Source organism: Oncorhynchus mykiss, chromosome 17 (genome assembly GCF_013265735.2).
Source record: "Oncorhynchus mykiss isolate Arlee chromosome 17, USDA_OmykA_1.1, whole genome shotgun sequence".
NCBI classification, from domain to species: Eukaryota; Metazoa; Chordata; class Actinopteri; order Salmoniformes; family Salmonidae; genus Oncorhynchus; species Oncorhynchus mykiss.
Window position 1 is genome coordinate 14,929,751 of NC_048581.1, and position 21,916 is coordinate 14,951,666.

At 41.3% G+C, this 21,916-nt stretch overlaps 1 protein-coding gene across 5 annotated transcripts in view; it reads right to left on the reverse strand.

Annotated features, from left to right (window-relative positions):
- Window positions 1-21,916, reverse strand: part of LOC110494998 (hemicentin-2-like) — a 187,632-nt gene that overhangs the window by 21,224 nt on the left and 144,492 nt on the right. Inside the window, exons 1-9 of one of the 5 annotated variants that reach the window (XM_036949062.1) lie at window positions 20,143-20,206; window positions 12,470-12,547; window positions 11,838-12,185; window positions 10,248-10,475; window positions 9,702-10,070; window positions 9,373-9,603; window positions 8,923-9,138; window positions 8,436-8,765; window positions 8,094-8,324 (exon numbers count right to left, since the gene is read on the reverse strand). In XM_036949062.1, the coding sequence (XP_036804957.1) occupies window positions 8,094-8,324; window positions 8,436-8,765; window positions 8,923-9,138; window positions 9,373-9,603; window positions 9,702-10,070; window positions 10,248-10,475; window positions 11,838-12,185; window positions 12,470-12,524 (2,008 nt within the window). In that variant the 5' untranslated portion in view covers window positions 12,525-12,547; window positions 20,143-20,206. Of the gene's footprint in view, window positions 1-8,093; window positions 8,325-8,435; window positions 8,766-8,922; window positions 9,139-9,372; window positions 9,604-9,701; window positions 10,071-10,247; window positions 10,476-11,837; window positions 12,186-12,469; window positions 12,548-13,089; window positions 13,140-13,303; window positions 13,395-20,142; window positions 20,207-21,916 lie in introns of those variants that run through there. The other 4 variants (XM_036949063.1, XM_036949061.1, XM_036949060.1 and 1 more) reach the window with 4 other exon arrangements.

A 21,916-nucleotide genomic window follows, 5' to 3' on the forward strand; every position in this document is an offset into this window, starting at 1 on the left:
CACTGATGACCCCTTCAAGGTACAGATACTCTGAGTGATGTATGTCACACTCCTGCTATCCTGACCCAGTAACACTGAAACACAATCACAAATTATAGTGATTATACATTACAGACCCATTTCCTCACACTAACAGCATTTGTCCACACTGTGTTGCCGTACTCTACTTGCTGAGTGTGAATGGAAACCACAGAAAGGACCTAAGTGTTACTCAGTGAGGTGTAAAAGACAACTATTCCAGAAAATAAGAAGCCCCTAACAGACGATGTCACTGAACACAACAGAATAACATTAAGATAACATTACTAAAACATTATGAATGAGACCATACCTGCTACAGACCAGACAAAGACCCCCAACACACTTCCTGCTGTTCTCAAGACCATTGTTGCATCTCCCACCCTGCATTCTTAGAAACATAAACAACAACTCACTCTATAGCTGGTGAATAACACCACCTGATACATTAAAACAGTCCAGGTTCCATATTCACAAAGTGTCAAAAAAAAATATATATATATATATATTTAATGATCTCGTCAACCGTACTTACAGAGTGAAGGGGGAAAGATCTTGTACAGTGAGTCAACTTATCGTCGTAGCTGTGTATAGAAAGAAGAAGTGTGATTTTAGTGACTGACACATTGTGAAAGTAGCCTAGTCAGGGATTTAAGACAACCACATGCATCAACAGCATGTCAGAAAGGGATGTACTGGATGTACTGCTAAAGGCTGCATAGCTATTTACATTTCTTCATTTGAGGAGATGGGCCTACATGTTTTAAAGGGGCTAAATGCAGCCCATTTCCAATGTAGTCTTTTCTTTAAATACAGATCCATAACAAGTGTTGACTGTTCTATATGGTTTCTGAATGTGTTTCCTCGCATAATGTACCCCTCACTCCTCATCATCTCCATCAAAGTGCTACTGAAGGTTCCAGTGTTCTAGACTAGAGCTCCCCCTACTGGTATCTCAACATTACTGCAGCCTTCAGTCTCTCTTCATATGTCCCAATCATGTCCTCATCCACTTGGATCAATAACAAAATATCAAACTGGTAATAAGGTGCCTGAGACTGAGGTCCCGATTCCCAACCCTTTCCCAAGTGTGCAAGTTCACTCTTCCCGTCATGGATTTAAAAGTATGAGACTGGTGTGAACATTGGAGTTTCCATATTTGTTAGCTGAATCCATATCAGTGGAACAGGCAAAGCTGAAATCTTTGCCCTATACACATTCTATGTCTTTGGCAGGGGTCAGGGAATCGGACGAGGGATTCACATATTCTCAAAATGTATTTTCATCAATGCTTTTTTTTTTTCTGTGATTGACACTCAACTAGTGAATTCAGACAATCCGATCAGAGAGCGAAACATGCAAATCTACGATGCTCACAAGGTCTACTTCGGGGAAGAAGTGGGCGGAGTCAGGTCTACTTCGGGGAAGAAGTGGGCGGAGCCATGTCTAATTCAGCGAAGAAGTGGGCGGAGTCAGGTCTACTTCGGGCGAGAAGTGGGCGGAGTCGGGTATACTTCGGGGAAGGAGTGGGCGGAGTCAGGTCCACTTCGGGAAGAAGTGGGCGGAGTCAGGGGCGGATTCAAACAAAAGATGGCAGCAATGGCAGCATAAAGATACAAATGAAAATACACAAAATAAATTGTCAAATAACATTTGAAAATGTAAAGAAATGTAGACAGAATAAACCAACCATGTAAAGATACTGTGTTATTAAGAGATGACGTTGGACTGGCATATGAATTCAGTGAACTAGCTCTCTCAGCTGGCTTGTTAGCTACATGAAGCAGATGTTGTTCAGTGATACCGAAAGCTAGCTAGCCAGCTAGAAGTTAACTCTGTTACCTCTGACATTCAAGTGAAGTGACTTCCATAAACTGGCATTTTTGTGGATCACAAAGCTGCTCTGGACAAAGTGGATTGTGAACTATACGGTGCTTTGCCGCTGAATTACAGCAGCATTTTTATGATTTGTTTACACTTCACACATTAGTAATGTTGTGATAAAAGTAATAAGAAACATTGCATCAAGCAGAACTACTTCCTGAATTTTGAGGCAAAATTGTGCTATAACTTTGTCATAAAAACATTTAAACAAATATTTTTTTACATCTAGCAAACTATATATAAAGTGTATAGAAACAAATGTAATTTATTTGGGTAACAGATACCCAAATTTACAAAAAAATGTTTTAAGCTGGTAGCATGATACCCAAGAAAGATCGCTGCCAATGGTGCTTAAACAAAGTACTGAGTAAAGGGTCTGTATACTTACGTAATGTGATACTTCCATTTTGCATTTTTAATCCATTTGCAAACCTTTCTAAAAACATGTTTTTGCTTTGTCATTATGGGGTATTGTGTGTAGATTGATGAGGGGAAAAAAACGACTTATTAAATTTTTCGAATAAGGCTGTAACATAATAAAATGTGGAAAAAGTCAAGGGATAAGTGCTGTATCAAGGCACTCTGCGTTGTGCAGAACAACAGATATTAGCCGTGGTACAGTATATAGGTCAATATACCACGGCTAAGGGCTGTATCAAGGCACTCTGCGTTGTGCAGAACAACAGTCCTTAGCCGTGGTACAGTATATAGGCCAATATACCACACCCACTCGGACCTTATTGCTTAATTATACCACTTAGTTATAATATACGGGTCGATATATACAAGGTCTTCTTGGTTCTGGGTTTGTTGTTTTCAGTTCTTGGTTCTGGGTTTGTTGTTTTCAGTTCTTGGTTCTGGGTTTGTTGTTTTCAGTTCTTGGTTCTGGGCTTGTTGCTTTCAGTTCTTGGTTCTTGGTTCTGGGTTTGTTGTTTTCAGTTCTTCTTCGTTCTGGGTTTGTTGTGTTCATGTCTTCTTGGTTCTGGGTTTGTTGTGTTCAGGTCTTCTCGGTTCTGGGTTTGTAATGTTCAGGTCTTCTTGGTTCTGGGTTTGTTGTGTTCGGGTCTTCTCGGTTCTGGGTTTGTAATGTTCAGGTCTTCTTGGTTCTGGGTTTGTAATGTTCAGGTCTTCTTGGTTCTGGGTTTGTTGTGTTCAGGTCTTCCTGGTTCAGGGTTTGTTGTGTTCAGGTCTTCTTGGTTCTGGGTTAGTTGACTGTACTATAGATCTCAGAGGACTCCTCCTCAGCTGCTTGTGCTGCTGTGGGTCTGAGGAGAGAGAAACAGAAATGAAACAGAATCTGCATCCCCAAAAAGCCCTTCTTATACTCTTTATAGTGCATTACTTTGACCAAGGCCTATAAGGTTCTGGTGAAATGTAGTGCACTAAATAAGGAATAGGGTTCCATTTGGAACACAGAATAGTTCCTCAAAACCACCACTCTCTCATTATAGACATGGGAATTGTCTTGAGATTTCCATTGTTAGGTTTGTAGTTTAATGAAATGACATCACTAGTGGCCACTGAGGGTCAACTCTTTTGCTTATTGATGACGTCATGGTCTTCTCGTCCAATAAGTAGCAGCATATGAATGAGCTGTAATCAAGAATATAGCTTGTTTACAACCAAATCTAAAAAAATGATATGTAAATAGTATGTTATAGAAGGGGCAGATTCTTTTTGCGATTTCACTCGTTTTTGAGAAACTATCCCCAACCATCAATTCACTTCCTCATCCTCGTTGTTCAGTCAGTGGGCTCCAAAAACACCCCAAAACATCCTTTTAGAGACTAAGAAGCTCTAAGAAGTCTGTAGTGATGCATGTCTTTAGATGTTGAACACATGAAATGGTGTCATTCTGAACTCCGTAACGTCATGTTCCATGTTGTTGAGACTTGAACGATGCTTCTCGTCCGTTCTAGCAGCCTGATACTCGGAGAATAGAACAGTTGGACGGAGAAACAGCAGGAGTCACACAAAACGGAATATAACGTTGTAAAGTTCAGAATGACACAATGTCATGTGTACAACTGTTACATCTAAAGACCTGCATCACTATACTGAGATATTTATGTTTCTAAAAGGACGTCTTAGGGGGTTTTTGGAGCATTTGTTCATGTTTTTTCAGAGCCTCTGTACTGCACAACGAGGATGAGGAAGTTAATTTCTGGTTGGGGGAAGTTTCTCTAACACAAGTGAAATCACAAAGGTGTCTGGACCCGAATACAACATAGCAGTTACAGTGCCTTGCGAAAGTATTCGGCCCCCTTGAACTTTGCGACCTTTTGCCACATTTCAGGCTTCAAACATAAAGATATAAAACTGTATTTTTTTGTGAAGAATCAACAACAAGTGGGACACAATCATGAAGTGGAACGACATTTATTGGATATTTCAAACTTTTTTAACAAATCAAAAACTGAAAAATTGGGCGTGCAAAATTATTCAGCCCCCTTAAGTTAATACTTTGTAGCGCCACCTTTTGCTGCGATTACAGCTGTAAGTCGCTTGGGGTATGTCTCTATCAGTTTTGCACATCGAGAGACTGACATTTTTTCCCATTCCTCCTTGCAAAACAGCTCGAGCTCAGTGAGGTTGGATGGAGAGCATTTGTGAACAGCAGTTTTCAGTTCTTTCCACAGATTCTCGATTGGATTCAGGTCTGGACTTTGACTTGGCCATTCTAACACCTGGATATGTTTATTTTTGAACCATTCCATTGTAGATTTTGCTTTATGTTTTGGATCATTGTCTTGTTGGAAGACAAATCTCCGCCCCAGTCTCAGGTCTTTTGTAGACTCCATCAGGTATTCTTCCAGAATGGTCCTGTATTTGGCTCCATCCATCTTCCCATCAGTTTTAACCATCTTCCCTGTCCCTGCTGAAGAAAAGCAGGCCCAAACCATGATGCTGCCACCACCATGTTTGACAGTGGGGATGGTGTGTTGCTTTTACGCCAAACATAACGTTTTGCATTATTGCCAAAAAGTTCAATTTTGGTTTCATCTGACCAGAGCACCTTCTTCCACATGTTTGGTGTGTCTCCCAGGTGGCTTGTGGCAAACTTTAAACGACACTTTTTATGGATATCTTTAAGAAATGGCTTTCTTCTTGCCACTCTTCCATAAAGGCCAGATTTGTGCAATATACGACTGATTGTTGTCCTATGGACAGAGTCTCCCACCTCAGCTGTAGATCTCTGCAGTTCATCCAGAGTGATCATGGGCCTCTTGGCTGCATCTCTGATCAGTCTTCTCCTTGTATGAGCTGAAAGTTTAGAGGGACGGCCAGGTCTTGGTAGATTTGCAGTGGTCTGATACTCCTTCCATTTCAATATTATCGCTTGCACAGTGCTCCTTGGGATGCTTAAAGCTTGGGAAATCTTTTTGTATCCAAATCCGGCTTCACAACAGTATCTCGGACCTGCCTGGTGTGTTCCTTGTTCTTCATGATGCTCTCTGCGCTTTTAGCGGACCTCTGAGACTATCACAGTGCAGGTGCATTTATACGGAGACTTGATTACACACAGGTGGATTGTATTTATCATCATTAGTAATTTAGGTCAACATTGGATCATTCAGAGATCCTCACTGAACTTCTGGAGAGAGTTTGCTGCACTGAAAGTAAAGGGGCTGAATAATTTTGCATGCCCAATTTTTCAGTTTTTGATTTGTTAAAAAAGTTTGAAATATCCAATAAATGTCGTTCCACTTCATGATTGTGTCCCACTTGTTGTTGATTCTTCACAAAAAAATACAGTTTTATATCTTTATGTTTGAAGCCTGAAATGTGGCAAAAGGTCGCAAAGTTCAAGGGGGCCGAATACTTTCGCAAGGCACTGTACATCAACATTTTTAATTTGGTTGTAAAAAGCAAACTTCTGCTTTAATGTGGTGTATTCACAATGCTCTATAATTGGCTATATGTTATTTTAATGCAGAATATGCTCACTGGGTGGCAGCACTGGGGAGGTTGAATTTCACAGCATCGTACTGGACATCCTCATCCTCTTTCTGGGGCTGAGGCACATGGACGGTGGAGTACAGAGGCACTTCCTGGTTTTTGGAGCGAGAGAAGTGGACGCTGGCATAGTGGACATCGTCCTGGTCGACGGTGGCTACTGTCTGTGCTGCAGTAGGGGCTGTGGACATGCTTGAGACGTTTTCATACACTGGACTAGAGTCTCCCTGATGGAGAGAGAGGACAGACAACATGATGAGTAGAAATGATTCACAAAGCAATACAAATAATCTGATTCTAAGAGACTCACTTGTACATTCTCTGATGTGTCTCTTGTGTCAGAGGTGGATTTGGAGGCCTTCTTCCTGGTTTACACATTAATGGATTAATTAATTTATTATTGAATGAATGAATGAATCAATGAACAAATGAAGTTAATAAAAAAGTGTTAGAGTGAAATAATCTTTAAAATAATCACTCACCTGAACCACATGAGTCCAGAGAGACAGAGGATGAGAACCAGAACAACAACAGTGATTCCTACAGCTGCAGTCACAACTGTTTGTTTCCCTATAATATAATATGGATGATATGAGTACAATAGTACAATATTTGTTAACTGATCTAATCTGAATGTATATATAATTATAAAACAACGTTTTATAATCTAAAGTATAATTATTAATATTAGTTTGAAACATCATTTTGTGTTGAAATATATAAGATGAAACTTCACCTGGTAAAATGATCATCACAGCTGTAGAGTTCCTAGATCCTCTTCCATTCCAGGCCTCACAGTGGTAATGTCCACTGTCCTTAGACTTGAAGTTACTGATGTTGTACATCTGTCCACATCCATTTAGAAAAGTCTCATTTTGAAAGTACCAGGTGTATTTGTCCACAGGTGGGTTGGCATCACTGCTGCAGGTCAGAGTCACTGAACTGCCCTCCACTATTTGACCAGAGGGACTGACTGACACTGAGGTGTTCTTTGGGCCGTCTGGTGGACAATATGTAACAACAGTGTATTAAATAGTGTTTTACTTGTTATTGAAATATGAATTTAAATCCTCTGATTAAAGATGAGGTTAGGTGAACTTACACTGAACGTCCACAGACACAGAAGAATAGTTGAGACGTCCATATTTATTCTCAGCCTCACAGTAATATTCTCCTCTGTCCTCAGAGATGATGTTAGTGATGCTGTAACTCTGTCCTGATGCTTTTGGTGAGGCTACGTTCTTCTTGTACCAGGTGTATTTGTCCACAGGTGGGTTGGCATCACTGCTGCAGGTCAGAGTCACTGAACTGCCCTCCACTATTTCACCAGAGGGACTGACTGACACTGAGATGTTCTTTGGGCCGTCTGGTGTTGAAGATGGTTAAGGAGAACGGATAGGACAGTAGCATATTTATGACAGTAGTATATTTACAAATGAAATGTCATGTCAAAAATAAATGATCTGTTAAGTCAGAGAACTATCTAAAACTCTAACTTACACAAAACGTTAATTCAATTAATAAATACATATTTGGAGATGCTTTAGGATTACTTCATTTAGTTATAATTGTTTTGCTACCTTCTCATTCAAACACTGATCTGTACTTTACTCACACTTCACATCCATGTTTATGGTCCTAGACCTGTCTGTCCCCATCTCATTCTGGGACTCACAGTAGTACTCTCCAGTGTCAGATGACTGGATTTGGTTGAAGACATGCTGTGGTCCTGTCATACTCTGATAGTCACCTCCAATCTTCTTGTTCCACCAGGTGTAACTCTGGACAGGTGGGTTGGCATCACTGCTGCAGGTCAGAGTCACTGAACTGCCCTCCACTATTTCACCAGAGGAACTGACTGACACTGAGGTGTTCTTTGGAGCATCTAGTAAAGCAGAATATGTCAGAGGGTCAGGACTGTAGTGTACTACCTCAAATGACGTCATGTCAAAAATAAATCATATCTAAACTCAGAGGACTATCTAAAACTATCACTTACACAAAACATGAACAATAATACATTTAGAGATACTTTAGGACTTTAGTGTCTACTAAACTATTCTTCAAGTGTCTGAGGTACTGAACATTCTAACTATAGACATGCATACATCTATGACATTGTCTGTAATTTCTATGTAATGATGCATATTGATAGATAAAGCAGTAATACTCTTCTCATTGATATAACGTTTTTGATGCTTTCTAAGTAGAATAGTTTTTTAATTCATACTTACACACTGCAGGAGAGTGGAGGTCCTCATGGTGTTCTACAGCACAGGAGTAACTGTCCACAGAATGACCCAACACTACTAGGGTATTACTAGAGTATTGTTGGGAAGTGGGCTCATCTAGACATTGTCCGTTCTTGTACCAGATGTAGGTGGGGTTGTCAGTCAGAGTACAGGTGGTGATACAGGTCAGTGTCTTCTGTCCCTCTGCAGCAGGAGTCACCTTCACCTGCAGACCTGAAACAATATGTATAAAACCACATACACCTCTGTGTTAACAGGATGGTTAATTTATTTTCTCCTGTAATTCATTATGATATACAGTTGTATCATACAGGGTAGTATTACCTGTGACAGACAGAGTTGTTCCTGGGAAACTATGACCCCAGTCAAAGCTGTGAGTTTTAAAAGTGAAGCGATACTCAGCTGAGTCCTCCTCTCTCAGATCTGTGATTCTCAGGGAGGAGGGACCTCTGTATGTTCCAGTGTACTCCACACGACCTGCATACCCTGGGTCTGTGGTTAGGTCTTCAGGGGTCGACTTATCACTTCTAAACCATAATGATGATGTGGTGGAATAATAACCAACAGTACAGGATATGTCCACTGTTGACTCCTTCAAGACACAGATTCTCCTCTTGGTGTAAGTCACGCTGTAGCAGCTCTGACCCTGAACACCTGAAACATAATGACAAGAGGGCGTGATTTACACAGTAGAATATTGAGCTTCAGTAATCGTGTGTTAGTTTTGTTAGACAACTCTGAAGCTGTTTAGCAGACAGAATAATTATATCTGAAAAGTTATACTAGAATACTGAGTTGAATTCTTACTCACACACTGCAGGAGAGTGGAGATCCTCTTGGCCTTTTACAGCACAAGAGTAGCTGTCCTTAGCATTAGGGAGGACTGAATAGGTGGAAGTCGTCACAGTTTCTACCTGTCCGTTCTTGTACCAGGTGTATGTGGGGTTACCAGTCAGAATACAGGTGGTGCTACAGGTCAGTGTCTTATACGTTGAATACTGTTTAGGAGTCACCTTCACCTGAAAACCTAAATGGAAGGGGAGTAAAAACAGATTACATCATTTAGAATTAATGATTCCTTTCCTGACTCTTCAAAACTGTATTATGTGCTATGCAGTGTTACCTGTGACAGAGTGCATACATCTATGACGTCTGTAATTTCTATGTAATGAAGAATATTGATAGGTAAAGTATTACCCTTCTCATTGACCTTAAATGATTGATACTTCCTAAGTAGAATCCTAGTTTAATTCAGACTCACAAACTACAGGAGAGTGGAGAGCCTCGTGACCTTCAACAGCACAGGAGTAAATGTCCACAGTAGAATCCCAGACCACCAGCATATTACTGAAGTGTTGTTGGGAAGTGGGCTCATCTAGACGTTGTCCGTTCTTGTACCAGATGTAGGTGGGGTTGTCAGTCAGAGTACAGGTGGTGATACAGGTCAGTGTCTTCTGTCCCTCTGCAGCAGGAGTCACCTTCACCTGCAGACCTGAAACAATATGTATAAAACCACATACAACTCTGTGTTAACAGGATGGTTAATATATTTCTCCTGTAATTCATTATGATTTACAGTTGTAGTATTACCTGTGACAGACAGAGTTGTTCCTGGGAAACTATGACCCCAGTCAAAGTTGTCTGTTTTAAAAGTGAAGCGATACTCAGCTGAGTCCTCCTCTCTCAGATCTGAGATTCTCAGACTGGAGTGACCAGTGTATCTCCATCTCTCTTTGTCAGGGTACTCCACACGACCTGCATATCCTGGGTCTCTTGTTAGGTCCTCAGGTGTCAACTTATCCCTCCACCTAGATCTCTGTTTAGGACTAAACCAGAGTGATGATTTGACTGTATAATAACCACTGTCATAAGTACAGGATATGTCCACTGTTGACCCCTTCAAGGCACAGATTCTCCTCTTGGTGTAAGTCACTCTGTTGCAGCTCTGACCCTGAACACCTGAAACATAAAGAGGGCATTATTTACACAGTGGAATCGTGAGCTTCAGTAGTCTAAAGCAGTTAAGCCATCCTGTCTTGTCAAAGTGTTGCAGTCACAACTGTGAGGTCTGTTCAGCAGACAGAAGAGTTATACTTGAAAAGGTATACTAGAATACTGAGTTAAATCCACACTTACACACTGCAGGAGAGCGGAGATCCTCATGGCCTTTTACAGCACAGGAGTATCTGTCTTTACTGTTACTGTAGACTGAGTATTTGTACTGGGGGGAGGTGCTCTCATGTAGATGTTGTCCATTCTTGTACCAGATGTAGGTGGGTTTGGGGTTACTCAGAGTACAGGTGGTGCTACAGGTAATTGTCACCCAATTTGGCCAACTTGAGTAAGTCAGCTTCACCTGCAGAGCTGGAGTTGATCACATGATGCAAGACATTCTCAAACTCATTTAATTCTTAAATCTGTTTCATATATGCAAATCCAATTTCTAGACCTAAATGCACAGTAGATATTAATTCAACAGACTAGCAGCATAAAGCATGTTACTGTACCTGTAACAGACAGAGTGACTCCAGGGTCACCAGTATATAGAATGTTACTGTACCTGTAACAGACAGAGTGACTCCAGGGTCACCAGTATATAGAATGTAACTGTACCTGTAACAGACAGAGTGACTCCAGGGTCACCAGTATATAGAATGTAACTGTACCTGTTACAGACAGAGTGACTCCAGGGTCACCAGTATATAGAATGTTACTGTACCTGTAACAGACAGAGTGACTCCAGGGTCACCAGTATATAGAATGTAACTGTACCTGTAACAGACAGAGTGACTCCAGGGTCACCAGTATATAGAATGTTACTGTACCTGTAACAGACAGAGTGACTCCAGGGTCACCAGTATATAGAATGTAACTGTACCTGTAACAGACAGAGTGACTCCAGGATCACCAGTATATAGAATGTTACTGTACCTGTAACAGACAGAGTGACTCCAGGATCACCAGTATATAGAATGTTACTGTACCTGTTACAGACAGGGTGACTCCAGGATCACCAGTATATAGAATGTTACTGTACCTGTTACAGACTGAGTGACTCCAGGATCACCAGTATATAGAATGTTACTGTACCTGTGACAGACAGAGTGACTCCAGGGTCACCAGTATATAGAATGTTACTGTACCTGTTACAGACTGAGTGACTCCAGGATCACCAGTATATAGAATGTTACTGTACCTGTTACAGACAGAGTGACTCCAGGATCACCAGTATATAGAATGTTACTGTACCTGTAACAGACAGAGTGACTCCAGGATCGCCAGTATATAGAATGTTACTGTACCTGTGACAGACAGAGTGACTCCAGGGTCACCAGTATATAGAATGTTACTGTACCTGTAACAGACAGAGTGACTCCAGGATCGCCAGTATATAGAATGTTACTGTACCTGTGACAGACAGAGTGACTCCAGGGTCACCAGTATATAGAATGTAACTGTACCTGTAACAGACAGAGTGACTCCAGGATCACCAGTATATAGAATGTTACTGTACCTGTAACAGACAGAGTGACTCCAGGGTCACCAGTATATAGAATGTAACTGTACCTGTTACAGACAGAGTGACTCCAGGATCACCAGTATATAGAATGTTACTGTACCTGTTACAGACAGAGTGACTCCAGGATCACCAGTATATAGAATGTAACTGTACCTGTAACAGACAGAGTGAATCCAGGATCACCAGTATATAGAATGTTACTGTACCTGTAACAGACAGAGTGACTCCAGGATTTCCAGTATATTTCCCTCCTTCCTGATCTGTTATGAATCTGAACTTGTACGTAACTGAGTCACTCTCTCTCAGGTCTGTGATTCTCAGGGTACAGTCTTTCTTCTTATCCTCATGATACTCCAGACGACCTGCATACTCTGGGTCCTGACCTAGATCTTTAGGTTCTTTACCAGCCTCCATTTTAGTGAACCAGAAGGTTGTTGTGATTGTATAACCACTGGGATATGTGTAAGAGCAGGTCAGCTCCACTGTTGACTCCTTCAAGACACAGATTCTCTGAGTGGTGTATTTCACACTCCATCCATCCTGACCCAGTACCACTGAAACACACAGTCACACAACACAGTGGTATCAGAATGAAGACAAGGTATATTGGCTCACACTGACAGTACGGTTTGTCCACACTTTGTTGCCATAGTTCCTGATTTGAGTGTGAATGGAAACCACAGATAAGCATCACTCAGTGAGGTGTGAAAGATAACTATTTAAAGTGAAGTGGAGACGCCTAACAGAACACACCAGAATAACATTATGATTCTTATCCTTTTAGAAATGTCTGTAGACTGATAAACAGAGCAACTAAAAAATAAGAATGAGACCATACCTGCTACAGACCAGAGAAAGACCACCAACACACTTCCTGCTGTTCTCAAGGCCATTGTTGCATCTCCCAACCTGCAGTCTTAGAAACATAAACAACAACTCACTCTATAGCTGGTGAATAACTACATACAAACCATCAGGGGCAGCAGGTAGGGCTCTAGTCAAAAGTAGTGCACTCTATAGCTGGTGACTAACTACATACATACCCTCAGGGAGGCAGCCGGTAGGGCTCTAGTCAAAAGTAGTGCACTCTATAGCTGGTGACTAACTACATACATACCCTCAGGGAGGCAGCCGGTAGGGCTCTAGTCAAAAGTAGTGCACTCTATAGGGAATATGGTGTCATTTGGGATGCAGAATAAGAACACATCATCATCACAGCCTTGAGAGGATGGTGTGTAAATCACATTCATCATAATAGTTTGGTAATATGGTGTGTCAGCGGTATCGGCAGGTAGCATAGCGGTTATGAACGTTGGGCCAGTAACTGAAACATTACTGGTTCAAATCCCAGACCTGGCAAGGTGGAAACCTCTGCCAATTTGAGCAAGGCAGTTACCACCAGCTTGAATGACACCTCCTATCCCCAAGCTGTGAGGATAAACAACAAGTCACACATACCTTTTATATCATCATTATATGATAGTGTTCGTATTCACCAAGTGTCCTAGAGTAGGATCTAGGATTAGTTTTCCATTTAGATCATAATTATATGGACCAGGAGGACCTGATCCTAGATCAGCACTCCATGTCTGAGACCCTTGACATGACATGACATGACATGACTTACGGCTACAAACAAAAAACTATATTTCAAGATCTCAAGAGTACTTACAGACTGAAGGGGAGAGGTCTTGTACAGTGAGTTAACTGACTGGTATTGAGTGGGAACTGCTAGTAAGTGTCAGTTCTGTGGTTGATACATATTTAAAGTAGTCAGAACACAAGTAGCTGATGCAGAACAGTCCTTTCCTTCCTCTTTAAGACATTAACATGCATGACAATCAGAACAGCATGTCAGAAAAGGGAGGTTACTGTATTAGAGAGGATCCTACATTTCTATAATAGACAAAATGTCCCCATTTCCACTTTCATATAAATACAGAACCATGTTAACAATATGTTGACTATTCTATATGGAATGTTTATAATATCTTAGAATGTGTTGTCTTGTCCCTCTGAGTTCTACATGGAACAGGTCAAAGTTCCATTCACATTTGGTCAGTTCCATGATGTCATTCATTCTATTCTACAAACACATTCAATTTACACTCCTCATCAGCTGCATCAAAGTGGTACTGAAGGTTCCAGTGTTCTAGACTAGAGCTCCTCCTACTGGCATCTCAACATTACTGCACCATTCTAATAATAATGTCCTCAATAATGTTGGGCTAATAACAACATTCCAAACTGACAATACATCAGGTAGAATGGTGAAACACAACACTGACTACTTGACAAAGTCACATTTAATCACACAAACACTGATGTCTGTAGTAGTACAACATGCCACTATAATTTCTTTACACTGAATGCGTCCCAAATGACACCCCAATCACTATATAGTGCACTACCTTTGACCAGAGCCCTATGGGCATGGTATGACTGTGTGTGTTTACATGCCCTCTCAACTTGATTGGCCTGCAGCCCTGTCAATCACCCTTTGCACCGCTGTTCATCCAACCAATCAGGGTGCTTGGATGTGCTGCAGGACACCACCTCCCCTCAATTTCAGTTAGTGCACGGCATCGTCAGTCTTGAGAAGAAGTGTTGTGTTGCTGACACAGTTTTGACATGCAGTTCCTTACTGAAGTGTGAGTCCAGCGAATTTAACCACACAATAGTATAAAACATCTTCAAATGGAAACAGATGTGTCTGCATGTATGTGGTGGTGGTGACCATCACGAGTAGAGTGACGGGCCTCAACACCATGTTCTAACCAGACAGCACTATAGTAGGCAGAACCTAAACCACTCAGCATTAAGCACGTAGCGGGTTTCGGCATATCCAGCCAACCGCTCAGACGAGATCCAGCTGTTTACACATGTAAAAACGGTCTGGATGACCTCTACTAATCCCTAGGTACTGACTCAGGAATGTGTGAAGGACCACAGGGACGTCAAAGGGTGTTATTGTGACCACAACAAGGCCCTCCGGTTCACTTTGGGTTCTTATACAACAGGGTTTCTAGGAGGAAAGAGACACATGGAAATATAACTAAACCTTCTCTCCAGCTGCTTCTTACCTGTTGTGCTTTTTGTCCCTTCCTGCCTCCCGTCCAGGATGAGAACAATCAGAAGTCCATGCATCTGCTCAACAACGTAATTTAGTGACACTTCCTGTGGGTGTGGCCTATCAGAAGGGATGCCCATATTTACCACCACTGCCCCCACCCCATGTTCTATCCCATAATCAGACTCAATGGGGCTGTCAGGGGGTAAACCTCTCAATTGAATCTCCACTCTCCCATCCACCCCTAACTCCTCCTTCCTACATGGGAACGTTTGACACTAGTTAGGGGGTCAAGAAACATATGACATCACATTCTCACTAAACAATGATGTATTCTATTCTCTAACTACTAGTTGGACAAAATGGTGGATATTCATCTATGGACAAAGGCTTTAAATCAAGAAATAATAATGAACTTGTTAACTATTATCAATCATCGAACATTCCGGTATGTTCCATCTTTCTGTGTTCCGGAGTGGAATTCCCTCTCTGGTGGAACTACCTTCAACACTCCAAACATCCATGATGTCATACTGTGTCTGCATGATGTGTTTTAAAATGGCAATACATCATATTTCATGTAACTGGACATTGCTCCTTCTGAAAGTGTCTGTTTTATTTTGTACTGACATGATGATATTGAAGGTGAATAAAACACTATTGTTCTACAAACCAATGTAAATGTATTATTTGTTGTTACTATATGTACTGTAAAGTACAAGAGGTGAGATGTTGAAAGCTTTCCGTTTTCTCTCCACAGAAGATACTGTTATAACAAGGTGAAAACAATGACAATGAAGTTTATTCTGAAAGGTTGATTACAAAAAATATTACACTTCATACATTATTATTTTAAGCGATAAGAAACGTTGCATCAAGCAGAACTCTTTCCTGGATATTGAGACAAAATTGTGCCTTAACTTGTCATAAAAACGATTTTAAAAAATCACGCAAATGTATATTATGTGTATCATGTTACAGGACCATATGAAGTAATACATTAATTCATATTTAGTCTCACAAGTCTGATGATTCTTTCAGACAGATAACATTACAAAATAATAGTTATGTAAAATATAACTGAACCTCCAGGCTGCCTAATTCAAATATCTATAGCGTTTTGGTCAAAAGTTCTTGTAATCAGATTCCGAGTTTGCTGTAACTTAAAAAATATTAGAAAAAAATTGTTATTAAATATTTACAAGGTTAATTTCTTATTGATCATAGATTTAAAGGCAAAACTGACCCTAGATCCGCACTCCTACTCTAAGTGTGAATAGAGTAGTTCTGTGTGACTCAGTTTGTACAGAATGGCTCACGGGTTCAATTCCTGCTGGGACTTCCCATATGAAGGATTTATGCACCCATGACTGTAATGCCTGAGTGAATGACTTTGGATAGAAGTGTCTGCTAGATGGTATATATTAGCTTTATGGAGTCTGAATCAAAGTCTAAAGAGCTGGTTGTTATGGATGTAGAAAAGTTAAAACACACATTCTACACAGTATAGATGTCAACCCTACTCCCTATCAGTCTGGTCCTAGAAGACTGACCATCAGATTCAATGATAGCTCCTATCCCCAAGCTGTGAGGCTAAACAGCAAGTGACTCACACACACACACACACACACACACACACACACACACACACACACACACACACACACACACACACACACACACACACACACACACACACACACACACACACACACACACACACACACACACACACACACACACACACACACACACACACAAAGTACAGACGCTATCTGTAGGGGAAGGTACATAAGGCCCATTGAGTCTGCATCAAAGTCTAGAGAGCTGGCTGTTATGGACGTGGACAAGTTAAAACACACATCCTACACAGTATAGATGTCAACACTTCTCCCTACCCTGGTTAACAGGAAGGTGATGCTGAGTCAGTTCATCTGAACCAACAACACTTACTGGCAGTGCAGAGAAACAAGAAGTATCCTACTGTAAGTGTGAGTTCTGTGGTTGACACATTTCAAAAGTAGCCTAGTCAGGATGTTAAGACATTAACGTGCATAAACAACATGTCAGAAAATAGTTGCATTTGTATATTTGAGGAGTGGGCCTAGATTTTATAAAGAGGCTAAATATGACCCATTCCCATCACTCCTCATCAGCTGCATCAAAGTGGTACTGAAGGTTCCAGTGTTCTAGACTAGAGCTCCTCCTACTGGTATCTCAACATTACTGCAGCCTCCAGTCCTCATATTATGTCCTCATTCCTTTGGCAGTAATAGGAATATGATTAATCCATTCATTCCAGCCATTACAATGAGTCCATCCTCCTATATATCTGCCCACCAGCCTCCTATGTTGTACAGTACTTTTATTTTTAAAAATTTTTATTTCACCTTTATTTAACCAGGTAGGCTAGTTGAGAACACCTTTATTTAACCAGGTAGGCTAGTTGAGAACACCTTTATTTAACCAGGGAGGCTAGTTGAGAACACCTTTATTTAACCAGGGAGGCTAGTTGAGAACACCTTTATTTAACCAGGTAGGCTAGTTGAGAACAAGTTCTCATTTGCAACTGCGACCTGGCCAAGATAAAGCATAGCAGTGTGAACAGACAACACAGAGTTACACAGAGTAAACCAATTAACAAGTCAATAACACAGTAGAAAAAAAGGGGAGTCTATATACATTGTGTGCAAAAGGCATGAGGAGGTAGGCGAATAATTACAATTTAGCAGATTAACACTGGAGTGATAAATGATCAGATGGTAGAGATATTGGTGTGCAAAAGAGCAGAAAAGTAAATAAATAAAAACAGTATGGGGATGAGGTAGGGAAAAATGGGTGGGCTATTTACCGATAGACTATGTACAGCTGCAGCGATCGGTTAACTGCTCAGATAGCAGATGTTTGAAGTTGGTGAGGGAGATAAAAGTCTCCAACTTCAGCGATTTTTGCAATTCGTTCCAGTCACAGGCAGCAGAGAACTGGAACGAAAGGCGGCCAAATGAGGTGTTGGCTTTAGGGATGATCAGTGAGATACACCTGCTGGAGCCCGTGCTACGGATGGGTGTTGCCATCGTGACCAGTGAACTGAGATAAGGCGGAGCTTTACCTAGCATGGACTTGTAGATAACCTGGAGCCAGTGGGTGTGGCGACGAATATGTAGCGAGGGCCAGCCGACTAGAGCATACAAGTCGCAGTGGTGGGTGGTATAAGGTGCTTTAGTGACGAAACGGATGGCACTGTGATAAACTGCATCCAGTTTGCTGAGTAGAGTGTTGGAAGCAATTTTGTAGATGACATCGCCGAAGTCGAGGATCGGTAGGATAGTCAGTTTTACTAGGGTAAGTTTGGCGGCGTGAGTGAAGGAGGCTTTGTTGCGGAATAGAAAGCCGATTCTTGATTTGATTTTCGATTGGAGATGTTTGATATGAGTCTGGAAGGAGAGCTTACAGTCTAGCCAGACACCTAGGTACTTATAGATGTCCTCATATTCAAGGTCGGAACCATCCAGGGTGGTGATGCTGGTCAGGCGTGCGGGTGCAGGCAGCAAACGGTTGAAAAGCATGCATTTGGTTTTACTAGCGTTTAAGAGCAGTTGGAGGCCACGGAAGGAGTGTTGTATGGCATTGAAGCTCGTTTGGAGGTTAGATAGCACAGTGTCCAAGGACCGGCTGGAAGTATATAGAATGGTGTCGTCTGCGTAGAGGTGGATCAGGGAATTGCCCGCAGCAAGAGCAACATCATTGATATATACAGAGAAAAGAGTCGGCCCGAGGATTGAACCCTGTGGCACCCCCATAGAGACTGCCAGAAGACCGGACAGCATGCCCTCCGATTTGACAAACTGAACTCTGTCTGCAAAGTAATTGGTGAACCAGGCAAGGCAGTCATCCGAAAAACCGAGGCTACTGAGTCTGCCGATAAGAATATGGTGATTGACAGAGTCGAAAGCCTTGGCAAGGTCGATGAAGACGGCTGCACAGTACTGTCTTTTATCGATGGCGGTTATGATATCGTTTAGTACCTTGAGCGTGGCTGAGGTGCACCCGTGACCGGCTCGGAAACCAGATTGCACAGCGGAGAAGGTACGGTGGGATTCGAGATGGTCAGTGACCTGTTTGTTGACTTGGCTTTCGAAGACCTTAGATAGGCAGGGCAGGATGGATATAGGTCTGTAACAGTTTGGGTCCAGGGTGTCTCCGCCTTTGAAGAGGGGGATGACTGCGGCAGCTTTCCAATCCTTGGGGATCTCAGACGATATGAAAGAGAGGTTGAACAGGCTGGTAATAGTGGTTGCGACAATGGCGGCGGATAGTTTCAGAAATAGAGGGACCAGATTGTCAAGCCCAGCTGATTTGTACGGGTCCAGGTTTTGCAGCTTATAGTAGCTTTAGCTATCAGAAAATCCAATGAACATCACCATAGCCTGCTGTATTGACTGTGTCATGTATTGTAGTCTGCTGTCCATAAATTATGCAGTTTAGTCGACTCAACAATCCAAATCAATATACAGTCCTTTGTGCATATATTTTACATATTGGTGGTCCTGGTAACCAAACCCATAACGTTGCAGGTGCCATGTTCTACCAACTGAGTTACAGAGGAACATGTTCTGTATAGTCTAATGTTTCTCACTGTGTGTCATGTTTATACTACTCCTAAACACAACCCACCATCACTGTGTCTCATGTTAATACTACTCCTAAACACAACCCACCATCACTGTGTCTCATGTTAATACTACTCCTAAACACAACCCACCATCACTGTGTCTCATGTTAATACTACTCCTAAACACAACCCACCATCACTGTGTCTCATGTTAATACTACTCCTAAACACAACCCACCATCACTGTGTCTCATGTTAATACTACTCCTAAACACAACCCACCATCACTGTGTCTCATGTTAATACTACTCCTAAACACAACCCACCATCACTGTGTCTCATGTTAATACTACTCCTAAACACAACCCACCACAACCCCCCCACACACACACACACACACACACACACACACACACACACACACACACACACACACACACACACACACACACACACACACACACACACACACACACACACAGTTATACTTGACCCTATTGAATGGAGATCTGGGTGTTACTGGTAAACTCTACTGATCATGTTTTAAACATGTAAATGAATAAACTGATCTAAACACATGAAACCACAGTCCAGGGTCAGTATTCACAAAGTGTATCAGAGTAGGAGAGCTGATCTGGGATCAGTTTAGCCTTTTAGATCATAATTATATGGACCATCTGAGACACTTTATGAATACAGGCCCTGATGTAACAACCAAAACACAGTTCAAAATAAACCAACAAGTACAAAGATACAGGAAGTCATGTGATGTTTGGCTAAAAACATCAAAACTAAAACTATATTTCAAGATATTGTCAAGTGTACTTACAGAGTGAAGTGAAGAGGAGAGGTCTTGAACAGTTAGTCAACTTACTGTCACTGTGTGGAAACAAGAAGTAATCTACTGTAAGTGTTAGTAGAAGCAGGCGTAGCCTAAGTGTGAGTTCTGTGGTTGATACATTTTAAAGTAGCCTAGTCAGGGCATTTACATGCAGGAACAGCATGTCACATAAGGGATGTTACTGTATCTAAATAGAAAATGGTCTAAAGTCAGAATACTGTAGTTACATTTCTTTATTTGAGGAGTGGACCTACATGTTTTACAAGAGACAAAATGTGACCCATTCCCATCACTCCTCCTCAGCTGGTACTGAAGGTTCCAGAACAGATGAAAGGGGAGTATCTTTGGTACCCGTGTTCTAGACTAGAGCTCTCCCTACTGACATCTCAACATTACTGCAGCTTCCAGGCTTCATATGTCACTATTAGTCTGATGAAAATATACAAAATAGAAGGTAGAACATTTCTTAAATATATATAGAATTAAACAGTTACGCACGTAAAAATAATGTGTTATTGGGACTTATGTTGATCTGGCGTTTGAAATTAGCGAATTAGTGAGCTCAGCTAGCATGTTAGCTACATGGAGCTGGTGTTATTCAGCAATAAGCAAGCATTTCTCTGCATCACACAGCTACTCTGAATGTACTGGATTGTGAACAATATGATGTGCTGCCACTGAATTACAGCAAGACCCCATAGTTAGCTAGTGAGTTAGCTGTCATTTAGCTATCAACATTAGCTAGCTAGAAACAACAGACAACAGTGAGCTGTCATTATGCCAAGGTCAAGGCAAGCTGCTCTGTATATCCACTGTGTTCTTGTGTGAAAGAGATGTCTTCAGCTCACTGATCTTCAGAACAACGGACTCAAAGTGAACCCTGACATCCATATAACTAAGTCTGTCTGTCTGTCTGGGATTATTGTGTCCTACTGTATCTGAGTGATGCGTGTTTTTTGAAAATGACAATGATTAATCTTTCATGTTGTTGTTTATTGTTATTTTATTGTGTGATGTATTTAGTTTTTTATTTTTATTTTTGAATTTAAAAAATCTAAATGTTCTTCCATAAAAACAACTGCATTGTTGCTTAAGGGCTTGTCAGTAACCATTTCACAGTATGGTCCACCTGTTGTATTAAGGCGCATGTGACTAATACAATTTGATTTGTTTTGTGTGTCTAGCTGCTGGACATTGCTCACTCTGACACTGGGTTTCTGAACCTCTAAAAAGTCTGAGCCGTTTGGAGGGGGGGGGCTACTAGCTGACATATGGAATTGTTTTAAGGTGGTCATACCATGGATCACTTAGCTATTTGATTTTGAATTATAGTACCACTTTAGGTAAAAAAGGAGAAGGACTAATGTTTGTGAGAGCAGGCAGGGGACTGCAATATAGTCTGCCGGGAACATGCCCCATATTCAATTGTAATTCAATTAAATAATAGCATTTATTTATCCCCTGTTGGGGCAATTACTAGGCACCCTTTGGCATCAGGCTGGCAGTGAGTCTCTGTTGGATGAATTTGGTTCCAATGTGTTCATTAACCAATTCAATGAAAACACTCTGTCCGTTTTATAAGAATTTGTAGGGTTCTTCTTTACATAAAATAGACAGAGACCAGTCATCAACATTAACCAATAGCGTTTATTCTCGAGAGCTCTGGTCATAATACCATGTACATTGGTTTATATACCTCACATTTCATCATAAATGTCCCTCCTCCTCTCAGATACAATGACAATATAGTTCACAAGCCTTC